The 25,501-nt window shown below is 44.3% G+C and overlaps 1 protein-coding gene and 1 long non-coding RNA gene across 2 annotated transcripts in view; one reads left to right on the forward strand and one right to left on the reverse strand.

Moving 5' to 3' along the window:
• LOC147572055 (uncharacterized) overlaps positions 1-22,681 on the reverse strand; it is a 126,893-nt gene extending 104,212 nt beyond the window's left edge. The window contains exons 1-2 of the long non-coding RNA XR_015247002.1: positions 22,546-22,681; positions 21,786-21,845 (exon numbers count right to left, since the gene is read on the reverse strand). This is a non-coding gene — a long non-coding RNA (uncharacterized LOC147572055). The remainder of the gene's footprint in view (positions 1-21,785; positions 21,846-22,545) is intronic.
• On the forward strand, positions 22,426-25,301 carry MSC (musculin). The gene is made up of 2 exons (XM_025922941.2): positions 22,426-23,182; positions 24,101-25,301. Exons 1-2 carry the CDS (start codon positions 22,673-22,675, stop codon positions 24,185-24,187), a joined length of 597 nt encoding a protein of 198 aa, XP_025778726.1. The 5' UTR covers positions 22,426-22,672; the 3' UTR covers positions 24,188-25,301.
• Positions 25,302-25,501: the final 200 nt, after the last annotated feature.

Below are 25,501 nucleotides of genomic sequence, written 5' to 3' on the forward strand. Positions count from 1 at the left end.
GCATCAATGAAGTACTTAATGAGGAAGAACAAAACTCGGATTATTTTCCCTCCCATAAATTGAGTTTAATGCCTGAATTGTCAGAAAAATAATGTGGTAATACACCATTGGCTGACTGTAATTTTCAACCCAATATATATCCTCTTAAAATTATATCCTTAGCTAATGTGACCTTAAAATTTAAAGTAAGATAGATAAGATATATAACACCTTGTTTAAGAATCCATTGTTGGGGCACCTGGGTGGCTCAGTCAGTTAAGCTTTCGACCTCAGCTCAGGTCACGATCTCACAGTCCGTGAGTTCGAGCCCCAGATGTCACGGCATGGAGCCTGCTTTGGATTCTGTGTCTCCCTCTCTCTCTGCCCCTCCCCCTCTTGTGCTCTGTTTCTCTCTCTCAAAAATAAATAAATACGAAAAAAAAAATCCATTGTTGACCTGGTTGACATTCCAATCAATTTAAAAAATATATAATAATTGATCATCTTTCTTTCAAATATTTGAGTTGAAATATCCTTATTAAAAAATAGAGATTTTTCAATAACCGCTATTTTAAAATATACTTAAAAAAATTATTGAATCTCTAGGGGTCATTAAGTGATGAGCGAGGTTTCTATTTTCCCACAGCAGCGGAGCATATAATCTGTGTGGGGCTCCCAGCTGGCCTGCTCCTCAGAACAGAAACTGCAAACCCAGGTTCCAGATTGCCTCAATGTTGCAACATGAGAGGACTTAAAGAAGTGACAACACAAATATCTTGAGACAGCCAATGATAATCAAAACGCTATTTTACAAAACTTTAAGGGGGAGCCTCATTTAAAAGGCACTATTTTTCTCAACCCACTGAAAAATTATGACAACATCCATATACTCATGACACTTCACTAATTTTATGCAAAACACCGAATAAAATATTAAGCTTTATCATACAGAAGACTCCTCATTCATCAGTAACACCCTTCCGCACGTAACTTTCAGCAGTAGCCCTTAGGAATTTATATACCAAATGCAAACCCACAGACTCAGCTGTGGGGATGATAATAACGGCTCCCAGAGTTTAGTAATTCCAAGTACAAGCATTGTGCGTGTCTCTCCTTTCTTCCCATTATACTAGAACCATAAAATTTGTTTCCCTCCCAGACAGCCAGCATGTACAGCCAATTTGTTATGATTATGATGACATAAAGAGAGGAGGGGGGTGGTGGCTCGAGACGAAGGGACTTCACGAATGTAGAACACTGACGTCAATATCAAGGGAATTCTGAGGCTGACGGGGATCCCAGATGTCACAGATGAGATTTCTACACAGATGAACTGCTGAGCTCTCAACTGGCTTTTCCTTTTTTTTTTTTTTTTTAATTTTTTAAAATGTTTATTCATTATCGAGAGACAGAGAGACACAGCGTGAGCAGGGGAGGGGCAGAGAGGGAGACACAGAATCCGAAGCAGGCTCCAGGCTCCGAGCTGTCAGCACAGAGCCCAACGCGGGGCTCAAACTCACAAGCTATTAGATTGTGACCTGAGCCGAAGTCGGACGCTCAACCGACTGAGCCACTCAGGGGCCCCTCAACTGGCTTTTCTAATGCCCTTCAATGTCAGCACATGCTGAGCTGTACTCAGACCTGATCGGAGTCTAGCTTGTGGCCAGGGCTACAGTGAGGTGAGAAAGCCCATGCTGCAGAGGAACTGCAGTCCCCGCAGAAAGATGCTGAATTTGTTACCTTCTGCTGATGCCATTCCTCTAGGAAGTAAATGATCCTGGCCCCAGGCAGACTGATAGTATCTGCAACAATCTGCAACATTGTCAGCTCTGGAACCAAGAAGAGGCCCCTAGAGTTCATGAGTGCCTCCACAAAGTGGCAGAAAGAAAACATATAATCAAGGCTCTAGATCTCTCTAAAGAAATCTAAATACAACCTACTGAAAGACTACTAGGTAGCAAGCACTGTCCTGGGACACTTGACACAAATTGTTTCACTTGATTCTCAACATGATGTTTTAGTATTCCCTATTTTACACGGAATCTCCATAATCACAGCTAGGGAATGATGAAGCTCTGCTTAGACAGGTTTGTCCGAGCCCAAAGCTCAAGCTCTCCTCACTGCTACCCCACCCTGCGGTAGATTAAAGACAGCAACAGACAACTTGCGACTTTTGTCACTGAGAGATGGAGTTTAATTACCTAATTCCTTCCCTCCTTGAAGCCAGTTTGGCCTGAGTAACTTGCTTGACCAACAGAATGAAGTGAAAATGACATCTTTTGACGTTTGAGTCTAGGTTACAAGAGGTCTCGCAGCTGACACCCAGGACCACTTGGGACAATCACTCACGAAGTCCTGAGCCACCGTGAAAGAACAGGTGAAGAAGCCCTGAGGCTAAATGGGAAGGATCCCCAGTTGAACCCAGCTTTCCAGACATCCTCACCAAGATGTCAGGCATAAGCCATCCTGGCCTGTCTCAGCCAGGCCAGCCATCAGCTGAACATCTCCAAGTGACCCCAGTCGATACCATGTGGAGAAGAAAAATCGCCTGGCTGATCCTTGGACAAATTCCTGACAGACGAAATCACCAAATGTTATACAATGATTGTTGCTATAAGCACAAAGTTTTGGGGTGGTGGGTGATGCAGCAATAAATAACTATAAAAAGCTTTCTTTTCTTATATAACCATGCTGTGAACCTGAAGACAGTCTTGGGTAAAGACATGGCCTAATGTTGTTGAAAAATGGAACATTCTCCTGACCTTTAAAAAACAGGATTTGATTCTTTGCTTTATTATTCACGTTGAGATATACCTGGATGAATAAAGAGGAAAAAGAAAGAAGAGGAGAAAAAAAGATGCCCTCATATAACATTTTGAGAGGTACCAAAGGGAAAGTGAATTAGGATTCTTTTGACTTGAAGTGACGGAAATCTTAATTAAAGTGCTTTAAACCAAAACAAAAGGGATGTATGGAACGTATTGGCCCATGTAACCGAAAACTGTAGTGGGATGTTGTCCTTGGATATGTCCGATTAAGACGCTCAAAGATATAATAAAACATAGGTTTCTCCCCATCTTGCAGCTTCATTTTTCTCTGGGCTGCCTTCATTCTCAAAGCGACTCCTTCCTCATGGTGACAAGACGGTCAACAGTAGCTCTTTGTTTATATTACACGACCTCAGCTGCAAACTCTCCAGCAAAGGGAATTTTCATTTGTAAGAGGTTCAGGAAAAGATTGTCATTTGCCCGGACTGGGTCACATGCCCTTCCTGGAGCCAGTTCCCGCGGTAGAGAAAGGAAATGTTCTGACTGCCCAGGTCTAAGTCGGCACACGGCCCATTAGCATTGGGAGTAGGCCAGCCCCACTTTTATCAGGTGGACTGAGAATCCCACTTCCCAGAGGAATCCTGCGTGCTTTTTCCATCATAAGGACTGAAGGACAAATACTACCGAGGAGAAAATGCACCTTCCAAAGGGCAGTGAGAAGGAAGTACTTATTCCTTCCTCACATAATGCAAATCATGCTAATGGCTTAACTTGGTTATCTCCATTATAGCTACAATTTCACATTTGCATAAAATTACTTTAAGCAAACTTATGACCTTCCTCTCCTTTACATCCATTTCCCTCTTCCCTCTCCTGTATGAGAACACATTCCCTTGCTCCCCGGGGAACCCCGCTGCTCTCTGGCAACCCAAATCCTCTCGCCAAAGTCCTACCTTCCCTGGTGAGTGCCCTGTTTTCCGGATCTAATCTTCTTCCTAAGAACTAGATGACTGCCATCAAGTAGTTGAGCCGGTCACCAACCTGTTCTTGGCCCCTTCTTACTGTAAAATTAGGGGACTGTGTAAGTAGCCTCTAATGTACCTTATATAAACAATTTCCTCAGACTTTTCACTGAGGCGAACCCTATAAAAGCAAACCCTAAGCCATGTGCACATCTCATTGCCATGGTCGGATGAGAGGGAGAGACTCTCGTTCTCCGTCATAAATCCACAGAGGGGCAGACGTACGGTCTCCTCCTCACTCTGGAGAGAGACGATGCCAACACTCCCAACCTCTTTCTCCCTTTGCTTGTTCCCCCCCTCAGCGGGGAGAGGTGCTAATCTGTTTGGTGGGAGCCTGGCTTCCACTAGAGCCTGTGCTCACCTGTGGCCCGGCATCTAGTTCCCTTTGACAGATCTGTGCTAAGGCAGTGAGTTCCCTCTCCTACTCTGGTGCCAGCCATGGTACTTCCTGTCTCTGAGTACTAGCCCACGTTGGGAGAACCTACTCCAGTCGGTAGGGATGCTTGCCATTCTCTCTGCATTCCAGTTCCTCCTGCCCTCCAGAAGCCGTCTCTGAACTTCAAGTAAGTGGGACTGGAAGGCTGCACAGCAGACTGGGCTCTCTTTGCAAATACAGAGGTTTTTCTTTGGGTTGGGTGAGAGGAAACCCGATCTGGGCCTCAGGTTTAAGCCACATTTTCCAATCTCGACTTCCCAGAGCCGAGAATTTTATTCGCAACTTCTTTGCCTAAAATGATGATCCTTTGGACCCCCGTTTGGCTAGTGATTCCTCTCTTATGGGTGAGAACCTGACAGAGAGGAGAGGTAATTTTTGGCTCTGGTCTACCTCTGACAGCCATTTCCAAACTACTTGCACATTTGTCCTCATCACTTCATTCTCCGCCTGCCTTGTGGTACTGCCAGGCAGGGATTATTCATTTTAATTTACAGCCAAGAAAATAGAGATTTAGAAAGTTAAGAGACTCAACCACAGCCTAGTGGGTTCGTGGCAGAGGGGGACTAAACTGAAGTGATCGGACACTGGAACAGAACCCCTGACTTTGAGGTTCTCTGTTCTCTTTGAGGTTCTTTGTTCTCTGACGAGAAGAATAACTCGGTCAGCAGTGACTACCTATCCCTTGTACAACTCTGGCAAGGAACTGTTATAAAACCTTAAGAGGTCGAATCCTTATGTACTACAGAGGATGTAGGCAAAAAGAAAATCGTTCAGATAACAAAGTATCATAATGTCAGGTGCATGATTTAATTTCTAAGCTACTGTGACACTGTGACCAGGCAGATCACAAAAATAACACATTGCAGATGTTTTATCCGTGCAGATCTGAGTGAACGTTATGGAACTCTACGCCCTGGTGAATACGCGTAAGTGTGCTGCTTCTGTTGTTTTTAAGGACATTATTGGATAGGATATTGGATATCACTAGAGATAATGCAAGCCTGAAAGCCTGTCAAATTGAGGCAGCATATGCACCTGCATCCAGCCGTCCACCACCACAGCCGTTCTGGCAGCTGTCAGTGTTCCCACCCTCCCCCACATAACTGGGAATATCAAGCCACATGCAAACTGTGTCTGCTTGTGGACAGAGAGGACACAAGGTGACAGCCAGTAAACAGGAAAGCCTTGGCAATCTCACCGCTCCGAATACTAAACCAGACAAAGTAATGAGATCTCTTTGGAAATGGTACCCCGAACATATTTGGCGTAGAGGTGGAATCCTTCAAGAGGAAAATTTTCCCACAATCTCATTGTCTCAAATTAATATCGAAGTATGTCTCTGCATGTTGAGCAACACCAGCGGAAAAAAGAACTAACTCATGACCCGTTCTCTAGTATTCCTTGTCTCATACTAGGAAGTGGTATGAGGTTAAGAAACTATTTTCACTTAACATCCCTTGGTTTTATAGGTAGTTTTTCTATTTCGCTTTGTGTGTGGGTACATGCACACGTGTGTGCGTGTGCATGCGTCTCTGCATGAGAGAAGGAAACACAACAATCTTGAATATTTTGTGTGACATTGGATCACTTTGTGCTGTGTTTATACTAAAAGAAGGGGCAGTAAAAATACAGTCAATTCTATAGTTCATGGTTTGCGACCAGATATAGAAGAAATAGAATTCTGGAATTCTTGGAGAATGATGGCCAAATGTAATCACATGCCTAGTCCGTAGTAGATGCTCACCATGTCTTTGCTGGAAGAATGAATTTCATTTAACTGGGCTCATCACAGAATGTATTGATTGAATACATGTTAAATGACTATTGTCATTTCCAGAGTTGGAATGACTACTGATTTCCAGAATCGCCACCACTCGGGAGTAGCGACAGACTTGTGCTTGTACGTGAACATAGCTGGGAGATAAGAATAAAAGAAGCTAAATACTTTTTGTTTATTTTTATTCACCTAGGGACTGTTTTGTAAAAGTATCAGAGAATATCATGTTGTATAAGCATAGATGCAAATAGTTAAGCCCACCTCTTCCTCTAAGTAGCTTTTCCTCTCGTATCTGGAGGGAAAGCCTTTGAATCGCAGCTGTTCCTACACCCACTTCTCTCAAGAGAATGTTTCAGCCCCCGCCAGGGAAAGTCTCACTGCAGACAAGCTATTCAGAAGATGAAGAGGCTAAAACACAAATGCACAGGAGAGTGTTTACCTATGAGAATGTGTTAAACAAGCATTTCGAATCCCTGCAGCTAGCTGTTCCTTGGTTCCACTGGTCTGCCTGATTCTTGCATCAAGGGAAGTTAAAAACTTCAGAAAAGACTGAACACGAATTCCTCAACCTATGGGGGACCTCTTAACATTCTCCTTCCTACAGGTGAACAGGAGAATTGGCACTTAATTTATTGCCCTTATGATTGGATCTAATGACATACATAATATATATCAAGATTCAGTGGGAAAGGGGATGATGTCAGCAAAAATGGCAGATTAAGGACCTCCAAAAAGTCTTTTCTCCATAAAAGCAATAAGAAAACTCACCAAAATTGTCAGAATCAATATCTTCAGAATGCTAGAAATTAACCAAAGGCTTCCAGCAACCTGGGTAGTATTTTTTTTTTTTAAGAAAAACATCTGAATCTTGGAAAGGACTGTGTGGTTTGTGGCATTTTAACTTACCCTATTCCCATACCTCCTCTCTGACGCCACAGTAGCCTTGAAAATGGACAGCTCAAAATCACAGTGAAACCCAGCAGCCTTGAAGCCACTGGAAGGTAGAAAATGGCACTCCTATGAAAGTTCATTCCAAGAGAATTGTCATTATTTGACCTGTTAGTTCCTGGAAGACCCTACTTGTAAAGATGTCTTTATTTAACCTGATTCAGAGCTCATTCAGTGCAAGAAAAATCTATTCCCCAGGCACATTATCAGAAGCCATTATAGGCAATTGTTTAACTTTGAAGCAGCCTAAAGAGGTAAATAACGGTTGGGGGAAATAATAGGCTAACCAAAACTTTAAAAGGAAAACTCTGGGGAATGAGAATTCCATAGAGGCTTTGAAAAGCTCTGAGATGCTCCTGGGGATTGAGAAAGTCACAAACGCAGGTAGGTCTGTGCACCTTCCCAGAACTGTGCATATGATTAAGAAAGACCTGAAAGGCCCTAAACTCTCACCTCTGGCTGACCTTGAGGTTCTGTGCAAGCAGGAAGTGAAGGCTAAGGCAAAATTGTAAATTATTTGGCCAAGCATTGAAGTAGTGCCCCAACACACAGAGAAAGCCCCTCAGCGAAGACTGGGAGATTTGGCAGTTCAGAAATTTAAGGAAACCTCTGTCCAATCATTAGTGGACCACTATGCGAACCAAGTAAAAACTTCGGTGGCCACACCTGACATACAGTACGGACTTCACAGAATTGATGCAGAAAAGTCATTAAACAGAAACATCAACACACAACAGCAAACCCTGGGAAGGAGGACGAATTTGATTTCCAGAATTGTCACATTATGTTATTTTGAACATCCAGTTATCTACAAAGAAATCATGAGGCATGCAAACAAACAATAAAAGTATGGCCCATTCAGGAGGAGGAGAAAAGCAACCAATAGGAAACTATCCCTAAGGAAGTCCAGACACTGGATTTACTATACGTGTACTTTAAATTAGCCATTTTATTTTATTTTTATTTTCTTAATGTTTATTTATTTTTGAGAGGGAGAGAGACAGAGTGCAAGTATGAGAGGGGCAGAGAGAGAGGGAGACACAGAATCTGAAGCAGGCTCCAGGCTCTGAGCTGTCAGCACAGAGCCTGATGTGGGGCTCGAACTCACGAACTGTGAGATCATGACCTGAGCTGAAGTCAGATGCTTGACAAACTGAGCCACCCAGGTGCCCCTAAGTTAGCTATTTTAAATATGTGCAAAAAGCTTTTAAAAGAAAACCATGTCTAAGGACTAAAAAAATTCTAAAAAGAACCCAAAAGATATTCTGGAATTGAAAAATATCTAAACTTAATGAAAAGTTCACTAAAGGGGTTTCAACAGGATATTTGAGCAGCCAGAAGAACCTAACAACAGGGCCCCAAAATACACGAAACAGAATTTCTAAGAAGTAAAGGAATAATTAGCAAATTCAACAATAATTGAAGTTGGAACTTCAATACCTCATTTGCAGTAATGGACAGAGCTAGAAAGAAAGTCAACAAAGACACAGAATACTTGACCAATACTATAAACCATGTAGCCCTTACAGATATCTATAGAACTCTGCATGTAACAGCAGTGGAATACACATTCTTCTCAAATGCACATGGAACATTCCCCAGGATAGAATGTATGTTACATCATGAAAGAAGTCTCAATAAATTTAAAAGGATTGAAATAATACAAAGTATTTGTCCAGTAATAGAAGGACATTTGGGAATTCAAAAATATGTGGAAAGTAAGCAACACTCCTTTAAAAAAAAAAAAAGAGTCAAAGAAGAAATCACAAAGGAAATCAGAAAATACTCTGAAAAGAAAATGTTATACTTAGGTATGGTGTGATACATACAACACATTAAAAATACTTATGAAAAAAACTAAAGACACAACAAACCAAACTTAAGGAATACAACACAAACAGTGCTTGAGGGAAATTTATAGCTGTTGTATTAGTCAGGATTCTCCAGAGAAACAAAATCAATAGTATATATATATATGAGAAGATTTATTATAGGAATTGGTTTATAAGATTAGGGAGGCTGCGAAGTCCCCAAATCTGCCATATGCAAGCTAGAGAACCAGAAAAGTTGGTTGTGTGATTCAGATTGAGTCTGAAGGCCTAAGAAATAGCCCAGCTGATGTCCAAAGGCAGAAGACAGATACCTCAACTCAAGCAGAGAGAGTGAATTTGCCCTTACTCCACCTTTTTGTTCCATTCACATCCTCAAGGAATTGGATGACACCCATCTACGTTGGTAAAGGCAGTATTTTTTTTTTAATTTTTTTTCAACGTTTTTTATTTATTTTTGGGACAGAGAGAGACAGAGCATGAACGGGGGAGGGGCAGAGAGAGAGGGAGACACAGAATCAGAAACAGGCTCCAGGCTCCGAGCCATCAGCGCAGAGCCTGACGCGGGGCTTGAACTCCCGGACCGCGAGATCGTGACCTGGCTGAAGTCGGACGCTTAACCGACTGCGCCACCCAGGCGCCCCAAAGGCAGTATTTTTTAATGCACTCTACTGATTCAAATATTAATCTTCTGGAGACACCTTTCCAGAAACATCCAGAAGAAATGTTTTCCCAGCTATCTGAGCACCCTTTAGTCTAAACTGACACATAAAATTATCCACCATGCTTATAATAAATGCCTATATTAAAAAAGAATAAAAAAAGACTTCAAACCAATAACCTAACCTTCTACCTTAAGAAACTAGAAAATAGTAATAAACCATACCAAATATAAGCAAAAGGGACAAAACAATGATTACTGCAGAAATAAATAAAACTGAGAATAAGAAATAAAGAATAGTCAACTTAATTAAACATTTAACTAGAATAACCAAAATGAAGATATGGCACTCAAATTACTAAAATCAGGAATTAAAGGGAGAACATTACTGCTGACACAGAAGTGAATCTTTGTGACCATAGATTAGACAATCATTTCCTAGACATAATACCCAAAACCTAAACAATCAAAGAAAATACCAGATAATTAGACTTTGTCACAGTCAAAAATTCTTGTGCTTTAAAGGAAAGAATCACACGAAAAGACAACGCACAGGAGAAAATATTTGCAAATCATGTATTTATCCAGAATAAATAAAGCATACTTATATTTCAACAACAAGAAGACAAACAATCCAATTTAAAACTGGACAAAGAACTGGAATAGACATTTCTCCGAAAATACACAAATGGTCAACAAGGACACAAAAAGATGTTGAACATCACTAGGTATTAGGAAAATGCAAATCAAAGCACAATGAAACATCATCACTTCATACTCACTAGGAGGACTATAATCAAAACAAACAAACAAAAAACAATAAAAAGTACTGGTGAGAATGGAGAGAAATTGGAAACTTTCTACATTGCTTCTGTAAATATAAAATGGTATACCTGCCTTGGAAAATATTTTGATAGATTCTCAAAAAGTTAAATATAAGCTTACTATACGACTCAGCATTTCCATTCCTAGATATATACCCAAGAAACTTGAAAACATATGTTCTACAAAACACCGTATACAAATATTCATAACATCATTATTCCCAATAGCCAAAAAGTGGAAACAAACCAAACATCCATCAATTGATGAATGGATAAACAAAATTTGGTATGTAAAAACAATGGAATATTATCTAGCCATATAAAAATGAAGTGCTATTACATGAAAAGCATGGGTAAACCTTGAAAAAAAAACCCATCATATTTAGTGAAGTAAATCAGGCACAAAAGGTCTGTGACTTATAATATGAATGGCCTATAAATGCAATTAGATGATTCCATTTATGTAATAGTGTCCAGAATAGACAAACACACAGAAACAGAAAGATTAGTCGTTTCCAAGAGGTATGGACTGACTGCTAATTGGTATAGGAGTTCATTTTGGGATGACATAAATGTCTGGGAAATGCATAATGATAATGGTTGTACAACCTGTTAATAGACTAAACACCAATGAACTGCATATTTGTAAAGGGTGAATTTTGTGATTTGAAAATGATAATTCTATTAAAAGAAAAGATGGCTATATCCATCCAAGCGACATGAAGAAAAATTTCTAATTAAAATTTATATTTTTTGACAAAGTAGCATAATAATATTAAAAGAAATATGAAAAGTCAATGTTTTGATATTTTATAGTTACTTGGAACATTTTCCTCCCTGGATAGAATCATTTTTCCATGACATTGAAAATAAGGACTAAATTTCAAGAACTATGAGATTCAATATCCCTTCATAATTTTAATTTTCTCAATTTAAGCACAGAGTGCATAGCATTACATATCCTGCTTACTAAATTGTCTAGGACTAGCATACTTTGTCCAAGAACAGTAGATACAGGGTAGGCCAGCAGGCTAGAGATGGAGGGAAGGAGTTGAGTTCAAGTCTGAAGGCAGTCTCCTGGCAGAATTTACACTTCCTCTGGGGAGGTCAGTCTTTTTCTATTAAGATAGTCAACCGATTGGATAAGGCCCACTCACATTACAGCGGATAATCTGGTTTAATCAAAGTCTACTGATTTAAATGCTAAGCTCATCTAAAAAAAAAACAAAACAAACAAAAACAACAAAAACAACAACAACAACACACCTTCATGAAAACATCTAGAATAATGTCTGGCCAAATATCTGGATATTGTATCATAGCCAAACTGACACATAAAATTAGCCATCATGGGCATGATATGGTAACAAGAGTGCTAGACTCCTATCCCGGGACTCTGAATTCCCCTTCAACTATCTCCATGATTCTCAGCAAGGGACTTTGCCTCTGTTAACCTCAATACGTTTATCGTAAAATGTGAGGAGATACTGAAATTTAGTATGCAGAATAAGAAAATAAGGTCCATGGCGGGACAGACAATCTGACCTATTTCACCTTTTCCCTCCATTAATTATACATCACATGCCAGTCCATACCCTATGGCTAATATTAAGAAATCAGAGGCTTAGTATTGATGTAAAATACCCACTATTTGCTGTGACCTAGGTAGCTGTGGGACGTATTGAGAGAAATCTGCTAATACTCTCAACCTAAATTTTGAAGAATAGTTTGTGTTTATATATGCATGTATGCCTGCATTTATAGATTTTTTGTCTTTTATATAGACAAAGCACAACGGAAAAAATAGAAGAAGAAATATACCGATTCTTTCACATTGTACTCTATGTCAATGGCACCCTCAAGTCTTGTACAACATAGTGTTACCGCCTCTCTCCAAATCCTTCCCTCTTCATTTAACCCCCAAATAAAATTATACATATATATATATATATATATATATATATATATACATGTATGTATGTGTATATATATATATATATATGTACTATGTAAGTATGCCTTCGTTTTGTCTTTCTCTTGCATATCAGGGGTCTCCAACTATAGAGGCTTCATCTAAATCTCTGTGTCTCCCCTAGACATCATGTTCCTAAATTGCCTCTCTAACCTCATCAAAATCTAACTCACCCACTAATGGCTCATTCTTGCCAGTTCTTGTTACCAAGGATGTAAACAGGCAATCTTACTATCAAGATTCAGCTATTTCTAACTGAAAATCACTACGTATCAGCCACTATGCTAGATTACTTCACAGTTGTTAATGGCTCTAAATGCTAATCAGTCAACCTCATCAGAGCCCTTAACACTTCTTTCAAATAATTTTCCTTACACCTCATCAGACCTTTCTTATAGTCTCTAAAATGGTTACTTCTCACATTTCTCACTGTTTAAAATCTGGATACCTCATGCCTCCTCCCCTATCTGAAGTCAGTAACCTGAATTTATACTCTATTGAGAAAACAGAGACCATCGGGAGCTTACCTCTCAAACTTCCTGTTACAAACCTCTGCTGATCTACATTGGCAACCCACGTTATTTTCATCTCATTTTAGGCAGAGAGGTATATTTCTTGTTTTTCAAAGCCAACCCCTGTCCCTATTCTTTCCACCTCCTCTGAGAAGTCAGCCCATCACTATTCCTTTCTGTTTCTCATATTTTTTAATATCCTTAATCTCTTCATCAAAATACAACCATGTTTAAGCAACTCTAATCCTTAAAAAAAAAAAAAAAGGAAAAATTAGTTTCCCACTAAGGTGGAAGTCCAAAGACTTGCAGTTGTGGCCAAAATAGATAAGACTTACCTTTCCACCTGAAACAACCACAAAACAAACAAAATATAAGAAATAAAGACTCTCAAAACATTGGGCATGAGGTAGTGGTTAGTGGACTCCAAGAGAAGGGAAACAAATAATGCAAGCCCTAAAATCGCTATAGTTTCTCCAGCTATTGCCATGACAGAACATTCCAAGCTAAGGAGCAGAAAGGGAGAACCCAGGCAGACTCCCTGAATGGAGAGGACAGAGCTGAGAGACTGCAGAGAATAAGGCAGTTAGAATTCACAGAGCAGAGTACCAGAAAGCAGGGAGCTACCCAGGGACAGAACTCAGAGACCTGCAGAGGGCCCCCTGGGGTGTTCAGCTGATCAATAACTACCAGAGGCTGAAGGAAGAACCACCAAAAGAGATAAAAAGGAGCAGTGCTAGGTACTCACACAGGGCCAGGAATAATACCCGCTCCAGCTGGGTTGGAAAATCTCAGAATTCACAGGGCATTGGGTTGAGTGTTCATAGGACTCGTACCTTGGTAGGGGAATGATTTGCCCTAAATGAGCCCTGCTCTGATTCCTTCTACCAACCTCCAAGGGAAAACCAAAAAGGATTACACCATTTCCAAGTAACTTAACTGAATCCCAGAGCAAAGATCAACAGTATTTACAGGAATACAGAGATATCCAGAACCCAACAGACAACATTTATAATGTCTGGCACCCAAACAAAAGTTGCCAGGCATGTGAAGAAGCAGAAAAATGTGACCCATAATTAAGAGACTAAAACAATTGAAAATGACTCAGTCGCAGAGCCAATACACTGGCTAGGCCTGCTTCTGTGTGTTTCCTTAGCGGCTGCAAGCACCTTGTTCCAGCATCCTAATTTAAGGAGTGACCCAGGGGAGTCTCCGTCCTCACAGGGGACAGCTAGGCTCCTCTTCTCTGCAAAGGTTCTCAACTCTGGAGTACTCCTGCCTGAAGGAGACGCTGAGGACCCACCAGGAACTTCAACCCTATTCAACATTCTGTTTCTGTTCCAGTCCTGGTGCACAGAGATACTTTTTCTTGCTTTTGAACATGACTATGTCTTTTTAGTTTTCTATTTTTACATCTTAACTCTTATTACCACGTGTTTGGAGCACAAGGGAAGCTTCAAAACGTGATCTTACCATAGCATCTCAACTGGAAGTCCCCACCCATGATTTCCTGAAACTCCTCCCCTATTTACAATGACACTACTCACTTTTGGTTTTCCTCTCACCTCACAGATTCCTGTCTTTCTGAGTCCTCCTTCTCTGCTAACCCATCAAACTTTCAAGGGTCCCATTCTCTCCTCATTCTATGAGAAAAGGTGTAATCCGAGGTTTTGTAGATCTGTGATCCTCTGCAACTTTATAAAAATTCTGATTTTTTTTTCCAATCAGGAATAAAAAGTTACAAATGGTATTTAAAGCTAGAGTTCATTTTTATAAGAAGAGATCTTACTGCTGGGATGTTCATAATAAATGTAATTCTTCTGCTAGTAGGAATGAACCCTGGGACTGTGGCAAGTATATCATATGAAAAGTAGACGGATATATAACCTACATTTGAAAACAGGAAATAACTCTTAAAAGTCCATTCAGTTAGTGAGAAATGTAATTGGGTCTCTGTAAGTATTTTTTTTTTTTAATTTTTTTTTTTTCAACGTTTTTTATTTATTTTTGGGACAGAGAGAGACAGAGCATGAACGGGGGAGGGGCAGAGAGAGAGAGAGACACAGAATCGGAAACAGGCTCCAGGCTCTGAGCATCAGCCCAGAGCCCGACGCGGGGCTCGAACTCCCGGACCGCGAGATCGTGACCTGGCTGAAGTCGGACGCTTAACCGACTGCGCCACCCAGGCGCCCCTCTGTAAGTATTAATAGTAGGGTAGAGTACATAGGAATAAACCGAGTTGGTTAAATGAAGGGCAAATTACGGGTTCAGTGTACACCTTCCTTTAAAATTTTTTTTTTTTCAACGTTTATTTATTTTTGGGACAGAGAGAGACAGAGCATGAATGGGGGAGGGGCAGAGAGAGAGGGAGACACAGAATCGGAAACAGGCTCCAGGCTCTGAGCCATCAGCCCAGAGCCCGACGCGGGGCTCGAACTCACGGACCGCGAGATCGTGATCTGGCTGAAGTCGGACGCTCAACCGACTGCGCCACCCAGGCGCCCCGTGTACACCTTCCTTTAATTATGGGTGAAGGCTGGATTGTGCTCATGTGTTTGTGAATGTTTTCAATCACCACATATTTCGGTAGTGCCTTCTTAAGCTGCTAGCCACTGAGGATACCCAGATGAACAAGACACAGTCTCTGCCTTCATTGAGTTTACAGTTAAGTCTTTCGTTGTTTTTTGTTGTTGTTGTTGTTGTGTTTGTTTTTTAATTCTGTCCCTCTCTTCCCTAAAGGAAGCTGCCAGAATGTGGCAGTCTAAGAAGGGATGGGAGCAGGGCGATGTAACCAGGCGTGAGGGTTCCTTAGGTAGTTCTGTTTGCAACATCCTCAAGGAGCTCTGCTTGAGAATCAGACCTTAAGAGGAATGTAACAGAGTGGATTTTTCTCCCCCGCTGCAAGTTAATTGGCTCATTTTCCTTGCTAATTGGGCAGAGCCGCACAGATAAGCCAAAGGGGGAAAAATCAAGAAGAAGTGGGCACATTTCCCAAAACACTTCCCTGTTTTCTGATCATCTATGAGAGCTCATTTTAGAATTGGAGGTCAGAGGGGCTTGGGCCTGGAGAAACAAAGTTTGTATGTAAATAAGCCAGGCCCCTCTTTTACAGAAGAGCTGATTAAGGGCCTGGTGGACAAAGTGCACAGAATCCCTGCTCTCTGACACCACAAAGTATCTATTACATGAGAACTTCCTTCTGGCGCCAGGAGGCATTTAGTTTTCACTTGGGTGTTCTGTAGGGGATGAGGCACTGGGTGGGGCGGGGGTCGTGGAGGATTGGAGGGCTGCTAAGACGAAAGCAACTCTCAGCAAGGGAATGACTCTTTTGCTCCAGGGGGTACAAAAAGAATGGGACCCTAGGAGAGAGGATGGAGACAATAACACAAGAACTAACCTTGTGCAATGCCCTACATTGTCCAGGGGTGTCTGAACGCTGGGAAGTCTCTGGGAGGTGGGCTATCCACAGAGAAACAAGTCCAAGAAGGTGAGCAAGTGTCCCAAGACCATTCAGCTGACGAATGCAGAAATCTTCTAAAGTCCACAGCAAAGGGGGCTCTTTCCGGGAGGAGCCACATGGCAGGATGTCATTCTCTCCCAGGTTAACTCCACAATTAACAAGGCTTGGGACCACATATTGGAGACCAGAGCAGTGTGCTACATTTCAAGGGGTGTTTTGATAATGAAATATTTTCACACTTCCAAAGTACTGCCGATAAACACTAAAAATCTCCTGGCACAGAAGTTTCTTAGCTTCTGCCCAAAAGTGGAAGTCTGTCTCAAGAGATTAAAAAAAATTTTTTTAATGTTTATTTTTTGAGAGAGACAGACAGAGCATGAGCAGGGGAGGATCAGAGAGGGAGGGAGACACAGAATCTGAAGCAGGCTCCAGGCTCCGAGCTGTCAGCACAGAGCCCGACGCGGGGCTCAAACCCAGGAACAGTGAGATCATGACCTGAGCCGAAGTCGGACGCTTCACTGACTGACCCACCCAGGTGCCCCAAGAGATTCTTTAAAAAATAAGACTGCACTCAGACTAGCTCACCCTTCAGAATGCCCCCAAATCAATGAGGTCCAGAGATTCTTCAAACAGGCCTCCTTTGGAGGCCTTCACCGCAGGGCTTTTTCTTCCTGAGAGCTGGTGTGCTTCACTCTGCTAGTGGAGCAGTCAAAGTCATTTTCAGGAGATACACACCATGCCAGGGGCAGAAGAGTTTACGCTTTCAATCGGCAGATACTGCTTTAAAAAAATCTTTTCCCAAAGCCACCTGCATTTTTACTTGTCAAGACAGTCAGTGAAGATTTTTTCCTTCCCTCTTGATGGCAGAGAAAATCAGGTCTCTGAAACATACTCAGACTTTTTCGCCCTCGAGCCTCCGCAGACCTGATGTGTCCAGGCACTGGCCTGTCTACGCACTGAGGCCTGTTGGGGCTCCAAGGAAGCAAAAATCTTGGCACAACTTCTGGATAAAGAAGCCAGCAGTGGACGACTGGTTGTGTCGTAGATGACAGAGAACTCCTCTTGTCCATTCCGAGCGTTCCCACAGGTGCTTGGCCGCTTCCTTGGTGGCACCCAAACGTCAGGAGTCCCTTTCCTTCCTGGGCTGGGAGTGGGGGTGGAGGGGACGGAGGCTTCAGGGGACCTAGAGCTGGGCACGTGGCTTTGTGTAGTCGGAGAAAGAAGAGACAAGGCCTGGGGTGAGGCTGGCCTAACTGTGCCTCCAACCGACCTGCTCCCCATGTGACCGGCACACCACGTGACTAGCAGTCCACGTGACCCGTGCACAGCGTTCCCCAGATCTTTCACCTCACTGGCCTAGGTGTCCTGCTCCTTAAGCACTGAAAGCCTAATGAACTGGGCCATGGAGCTCTGGCTGATGTCTGCAGAGTGTCCGTTATGCCTGGGGGGATTAAGCTCAATGCTTCTCCAGGGCTAAGGCTTCCGTTACATAGTAGGGCAGAGTGTTTCTCAGCACGTTCTAGGGTCAGGTGAATTATGTGAGGTTGAGGACGCGTGGTGAGGTGCAGGGGAGATGACAGGGATGAGGGACAAGATACGTGATGTCATGTGTGCTTCCCGAATGATCATGCTTTTTCCCAGGAGAGTGTGTCCTGAGTAGGTGGGAGTTGGTCTCACAGTGAACCTTATACACTCCATCTATAGTAGCATAGTTAATCCCTACATTATCCAAAAGAAAATAATCTGAGCCGCACATATAAATCAAAATGTTTAGTAGCTGCGTTATAAAACCAAAAAGAAACAAGTGAAAATAATTTTAATCACATTTTTTTCAACCCGATATATCCAAAATGCTATCATTGTTAGACATAATTTTGGAAACATATTCATGAGGTATTTTACATGATCTTATTCATTTTGTCTTCAATATCTGGTGTGTGTTTTACTCTACTGTACATGACTAGCCACAGCTCAAGTCCTCAATAGCCTTCTGTGGCTAGTGGCTTCCATATTGGCCAATTGGAGACTCTGTTTTTGTAGATCAAAGATATGGCAGTTTCTTCAGCCATCCAGATGGCTCAGAATATCAGGAGACTTTAGGAAGATACCACCAGGAAGGTCATGTAGGGAGGGCTCTTTCCATTCAAATGCATTGTCACAGCAATCATTTCTTAAGCATTTACTTACTAATGTTTTGGCCTGGTGTTCCCAGAATGTAGATGCAACCGCTCCTCTCCCAAAACCCTAAACCCACCTGACCAGCCCAAATTCAGACTTTCGCATCTAGTCTTCCAACAGAGTTAGAAGGGGCAGTGGCCATAAATGGCCTATTTTCTGTGGTCTCTAATTATTAACCTACTTTGGTCTACCTTTTTAGAAAACCTAAGTTTTAGATATTTTTAATACATTTTTAAATATTTATTTTGAGAGAGAGAGAACTCATGCACATGTACATACGAGTGGGAGAGGGGCAGCGAGAGAGAGAGGGAGGGGGAGAGGGAGAGAGAGAATCTCAAGCAGGTTCCAAGCTCAGCAGGGAGTCTTATACAGGGCTCAATCTTAAGACCATGAGCTCAGGACCTGAACCAAAACCAAGAGGTAGATGCTTAACCAACTGAGCCACCAAAGCACCCCTAGATATTTTTAACGTTTTAAACCATTTAAAATATTTAAATATTGCATTTAAAAATATTTTAATATATTAAGTGCCTTTTCCGTGTTACATCTGAGTATGCTTTCACATACACCACAATTTCATGTAAGCCTTTCAATAACTCTGATTTAGGAATGTTATTCCAGTTTTTAAATAAGGAGAGTGAGGATTGGAGAAGTGCTGTGACTTTACGGGAAGAGAACCTGGAGAAAGAAATGTAGGCCCATCCATTTTCCCTCAGTGAGGTCTCCTACAAGATCTATGGGAGATGGGATCACGTACTTCAAACCCTAGAAGCTTGCGGTTAAAGCAAACGGCATCCTGGGGCCATCGAAAACCCAGAACAAGTCCTGGAGTACAAAACCTGGGTCAGTTCCTGACCTGATACTTACTAGCTATATGACATTGGACAAAGCAATTAATAGTGATGAAAATAACTCGCATTTATCGAACTTCTTCCATGTATCAGGCTCTGGCCCAGGCATTTGCTCATACCCTTCCTCTCCCTTATGAGACAGATAGTTCATTTTATAGATCAGGAAACTGGGCCTCAGAAGAAGGAAATTGCCAAAGGTCATACAGCCAATAAGCAGGAAAACCAGGATTAGAAAACATTATTAAATGTATTAATGTTTGTTTTATAATGTAACTTTTAGCCCACCCAGCCTCCCTTGCCTACTTAAAAAGGACGTCTTAAAGAATTTCAAGACGATTAATGTATACCATAAACATCTGTATATTCAGGCCACAAATCTAAAAGGTTGCAAAGCAGGGTGCCTGGGTGGCTCAGCTGGAAAAGCACTGGACTTGATTTCAGCTGAGATCATGATCTCATGGTTCATGAGTTCCAGCCCCAGGTGATGCTCTGTGCTGAGCCTGCAGCAGATTCTCCCTCTCTCCCTGCCCCTCCCCCACTTGCACTCTCTCTGTGTCTCTCAAAATAAATAAATAAACTTTAAAAAAAATTAAAGAAAACATGTTGCAAAGCATGGGCAGATAGGAATTATTTTCAATATGCTTTTTTTAAAATACAAAAATAAAGTCTTTGCGATTCATTTGCAGTGTACAACTTGCCAAAACATTAGAACAGCTGAGCTTTCAAAAGAGATAATTATACTTGCACTGTTCAGCTCACGGGGCTGCTGTATTGAGAGAGAAGGGAAAGTAAAAGCATATTCAAAGTGTAAAGAGGTGACAGACGTCACATATTATAAACATGTTTAAAGCAAACTGCAGTTATACACTAATATGAAATGCATTTGAAGATACACTTCCTGATCTTTATTGGGAGTCTGCAACTTGAAAAAAAAAAAAGAGTAAAAGAAAAATATTACTAGAAAGAAAAGGAGGGAAAGGAATAATGAAAGAAGATGAAAATAGCTGCCTTTCTTGAAAGAGAACACAGGAAAGGAGGGAAGAAGGAAGAGAGATAAAGAAGAAGGAAAAAAGAATGGAAAGACGGAAAGATAAAGAGGCACAAAGAAGAGAAGAGAAACAGGAAAGAGCTATGAAAAAAATAAGCAGGAACATTTGGGGTCAGTCAGTTCCTACAAGCAAGAGAAACTGGCCATGACCTGCTTAGCTTTGAGACTGGGTACAGATTTTTGCGACTGTTTAGAGAAAAACTAGCACTTTGCCCACCATTAATCTTTTCTAAAGAAAGACTTTGTTCTGCACCTGTATAAACAATCCAGATTTTTAAAACCTATATGCCTGCCTCTAATGTGTGAGACTATGTATTTATACTGATAGATTCAAGTCACCAATAGGTGATGCAGAAATCTAGCTTACGATCTCCTTTTTACATCCTTCGCTCCCCCTTCTCACTTTTTCTTCCCTCCTTGGCCTGTGGCACCCAAAGTCAAGTTCAAGTTCGAGCACCCCTATGAAGAACTCTACATTCTGTGGATACTCTCTGCCTTTTCGCAGCCCAGAGAGAACGGAAAATGAGCGATATTTTCATTCAAATGATCCCCAGAGGAGCCCCTGCCCCATCCCTTAACAAAATGACAAAATGTATTTTTTGTCTACAAATGAGGGCGACCAGGAGGGCTTGTGTGAAACATCCCCCACCAGGGAGGCCTGGCCTGGGATATGAAGGTGGACGATGCCTGAGTGATGAAGTCAGCCCAGGCCAGCCACCTGTTGTGGCACTTCAGGCACGAAGCCGGGAGCATTTGTTCTGCGGAGTTGCTGGTGGAGGGAGGCTGGCCCCATGGCTTCTGCCCACTCTGTCCTGGGCTGACTGCACATTTCTTTCCTCGCACTTGGCTCCGTTTGGGAGCCTGTGAGCTTTCAGGGAAAGGACAAGTAAACACCTAACTCTGGTTTGAAGACTCGATTTCCTCATTGCTAAACGGAGTTACCATACCCCAACCTCGCAGTGGTTTAACCATTTTGTTGTTTTGTTGCTTTCTTTTAATTCCTGTGGGCAGTCGTATGGTGCCCAGCCCAGTGACTGGCGCACAGCAGGCACTCAGTAGCTGGCCATAGGTGCCTCCTTCCAAAGTGAAGTACCCATTCCAAGAGCACCTACTGCAAAGGTCCTTTGAGTTAGAAAATAATGAGGCCACGGTTTGGGGGAGGGGAGTGGGCAGAGGGCTTATTTTTGGTTGGCATAATTCTGGATGCTGTTTTGTCTTTTTTTTTTTTTTTTTTTTTTTTTTGGAGATTGCATTGACTTAGCATTCTGCATCCAGGAGTGTGCTCTTCAATACACAATCTAAAATAGGAATCGATTCCCTGGACTACAACGCAAAGAGTTGGGGCAAGAGCTTCTATCTTACGCATTGTGGTATTACAAACAAAACGAAGCATGAAATTCTCAAGACAGTGGAAAATAATGGATATAACGGCTTGTGATGTGTGGTGAGGGAGGCGTGTTAGCGACTAAAGACCGAGGGGCTGGGGATGCTAGACACAGATCTCCAGTCCGTATTCTACTTACCAGCCCGGTGATTGGGGGTCCTTTACTTAAATCTCTATCTCTGTGGCTTAGCTTGAAGTTCTGCAAAGTGGAGATAACATTTAAGTCACAGATGTTTGAAAATGGAACGAACCGAACCGATGTACTAAAAGTGCTTTGTAAATCATAAAGCCACGTTAGGGGAAAAGGAGGACGGAAAAGGGAGAGGTTAACTGTTGTCAGTGTTGTTTGCTTGCTTTCTCTTAAGCTGTGGTCGGGCAAGCCCAGGATAGGCAGTCCTACATGATGCGTTATGAACTTGGGAAATAGTTCCGCTGAAAAGCCCGGGAGAGAAGCAGAGGTCGCGATCCTAGGGCTTCGAAGCGTCTGGCAATCTCCGCCATCGCTAAGACTAGTTGGGCGTGGAAGTGGGGTGGGTACGAACAAGGTCCCCTCCTTCACTTGCCCGACACATACCTCTCACTGACAATCTGGGGGTCCCACGGACCCGGGGCCCCAAATCGCGGCTCAGCGGAGACTTCCCCTTCCCTGCCCCCAACAGCAGATCCTGAGCGCAGACAAACGGTCCCCACCCCTTCCACGCCCCCGCGCCACCTCTTGCCCCCCTTTCCAACCCCCTCTTCTTTGCCCGGGTGGTTTGTCCCGAGGAGTACAAATAAATAGTCCTGTCAAAAGGCGCAGCTAGCGCTAGTGCGCGCGGGGCCTGGGCGGGGGCGCGGACTCCTCGGCCCGCGCTCTCCCGGGTCCGCGGCACTGCTCGCTCCCCGGCGGGGCTGCCTACCCGGGTCTCCGGTCTCGCTCCGAACGCTGCCTGGCCCCCCGCCTCCGCCAGAGGGAGCGGAAGGCCGACACCGCGAGGCTGGCCTGGGGCAGGAAGGCGGGCGCGCGTGGGCGTGGGGGACGCGGTGATGTCCACCGGCTCGGTGAGCGACCCCGAGGAGATGGAGCTGCGGGGGCTGCAGCGGGGGTACCCGGTCCCCGCCTCCAAGAGGCCGCCCCTCCGCGGCGCCGAGCGCAGCTACATCTCGCCCAGTGACAACTCCTCGGCCGAGGAGGAAGACCCCGACGGCGAGGAAGAGCGGTGCGCGCTGGGAGCGGCCGGCGGCGCGGAGGGCTGCAAGAGGAAACGGCCGCGCGTGGCTGGGGGCGGCGGCGGCAAGAAGCCCCTCCCGCCCAAGGGCTCGGCGGCCGACTGCAAGCAGTCGCAGCGCAACGCCGCCAACGCCCGCGAGCGCGCCCGGATGCGCGTGCTGAGCAAAGCCTTCTCCAGGCTCAAGACCAGTCTGCCTTGGGTGCCCCCAGACACTAAGCTTTCGAAGCTCGACACGCTCCGGCTGGCTTCCAGTTACATCGCTCACCTGCGGCAGCTGCTGCAGGAGGACCGCTACGAGAACGGCTACGTGCACCCGGTGAACCTGGTAGGGGCGCCGCACGCGAGGCTCGGGGCGAGCGGCCGGGAAATGCTCAGGGAGGGAGCTCCCGCGTGCCAGGCAGGGTCAGCCCCCTGGCAAGAACCCGAAAGGGGGGGTGCTGGAATGGGTGGTGAGGAGTCCAGTTTAGTTTCTCCCAGTCAAGGGAGGGGCCAGGCCGTTCTCCTGGGGAAGAACCGTGCACCCTTCAGTGCTTCTTCATTCTGATCTTTGTACCTGGTACTTTGCCCTGTGACAGCAGTTGGCTTAAATCCTACTTCCGGGGTGAATCTCGATGCCATCTGCGTCCACTACCCGGTTGCAGATTCAATGGCAAGTCTCTGTCGCCTAAGCGTTTCCATCTAAGAGTCAGGTTCCATGTAAGGAGCCCTACTTACTGAAAGGAAGGAGGGAAGGCCGAGCTCTATTTAATCAGCCTTTGGATGTTAAAAAGTTCTTGCAGAATAGCAGAGGTTTCCCCAAAAGGGATTTGTCTGGAAAGTCCCTTTCTAACCTGCCAACTTTCCAGGCTTGAGAAAGAACCTATTCCAGTTCCTACTTAGAGTGGAGGGCTGATGATGGTGTGTGTGTGTGTGTGTGTGTGTGTGTGTGTGTGCGCGCGCGCGCGCGCGTGCTGGGGGAAGGGAATTAAACACAAAATCCCAAACTTTTGCAAGTTTCACCAAATCATCTTGAGGGCAAAGTCCAGGAGGAAGCGTGGACGGAAGTCTTAACGTCTCACGCAATCAAAATCCAGTAAAATTAAAATCCCAGTTTGGAGAGAAGATACCCAAATTCCCAGAAAACGGATAAAATCTGAGCTACTCAAAGCCAGGGGTATTCCAGGGTTCATTTAAGAGAGCGGTTTCGCTTTGAGACGGTATTTTTTTTTTTCCTTCGATGTCTGATTCTCTTTTGACTTTACAGACATGGCCGTTCGTGGTCTCAGGACGACCTGACACCGACACCAAAGAAGTTTCCGCAGCCAACAGATTATGTGGGACCACCGCTTAGATCGAAGTCACTTGCTGGAGTTACTGTTCAAGCGCGTGTGTTTGGGGGACACGGAGAGAAGGGAGCATGAGAACCCCCAGAGAATGGGGGAAAGTGCCATCGGACTCTGCTAAATCCTCCTCGACACCCCCCACCCACCCGAACTGTGAGCAGGACGTGAGGCGGGCGTTGGGGACAGAGCCTGAGGGCTGGCCGTGTGGCCGTCATCGCAGGGCGCCAAGGGCTGCGGCTGCTGGGGATCCTGGCGACGACAGTTTTCTTTTCCAAAAGACCTTCCTTCTGTCTCTACAACGCGCAACCAGATCCAGCCTCGGGCTTTAGCAGTGTAGACTGACCCCCGCGCTGTCGTGCCAAACCGCCTACGAGTTAGTTTCCTGACTGAGCCAGATAGACGTATACGATGGCGGGGCCGTGCCCAGCACAGGCATGTTACGGTGAGGCAGTGGTTAGAACGTGCTCTGGATGAGTGGCTTTACAGACAGCAGTCTTCACGCGAGACCAACATCGGGGCATGTTTTTAAGTTGCAAACAGAGGGGAGTGGCACACCTGGGCCTAGTTTGTACCCCCCACGGGACCCCAGCCTCCGGGAGGCAGGGGCACGCCCACTCCGTCTAGGGAAAGACGGAGGCGCCCTTTCCCAGACCACCTGACCCGGGTTGGCCCGGAGCGCTCCCGGCGCTTCTGCCTCCCGGCTGCAGTCAAGCCCTTCACTCCCCCCAGGCTCCCGCTGCTTCCCAGCCAGGCTTCTGTCTCCACCCGCCTCCCGTCTAAACTAGAGCCTCCCACCCCCGCACCCAGCACCCCACCAGGCTCGCGTCCCCTTCAGGCCTCCGTCCAGTCCTTCCTCCCACGCCTCCTTGCAGCACCCCTCCTCCGGCCCCTGACCATCCCCAGCGGGCCTGCCGCCTCCATGCTCTGGACGCCTCCCCCGGCCCACCGTCCAGGCTCTGCCTCGCGGGAGGAGTGCGCTGGGTGGTCCGCTGAGGCTGTACGTACCCAGTGACCCGGCTCAGGGGAAATGCGCCGCTGTCTCCAGGCTGCACTACCACAGCAACTAGCAAATGTAAATAAATTTATTTTTTTATGAATAATAAAACGCGTTGTGAAAACCGAGTGGCCGTGGGCGCGGCAGAATGTGGTCTTTGTTGCCTTTTACCTAGTTTGGTCCGGAAGTTCATTTAAAGGTGCTTTCTTGGCTCCCTGCGCTGGGATTGGTTCTTTCTCTGCAGAACGGGTGGTGATCACATTTAAATTACTGCGCTTCCAAATGGAACTCTCATTACTTTCTATGATTTGATTCTTCTGGAGGCCGA

This window comes from Puma concolor, chromosome F2, assembly GCF_028749965.1.
Source record: "Puma concolor isolate L17-30 chromosome F2, mPumCon1.1.hap2, whole genome shotgun sequence".
In the NCBI taxonomy this organism is placed as follows: domain Eukaryota; kingdom Metazoa; phylum Chordata; class Mammalia; order Carnivora; family Felidae; genus Puma; species Puma concolor.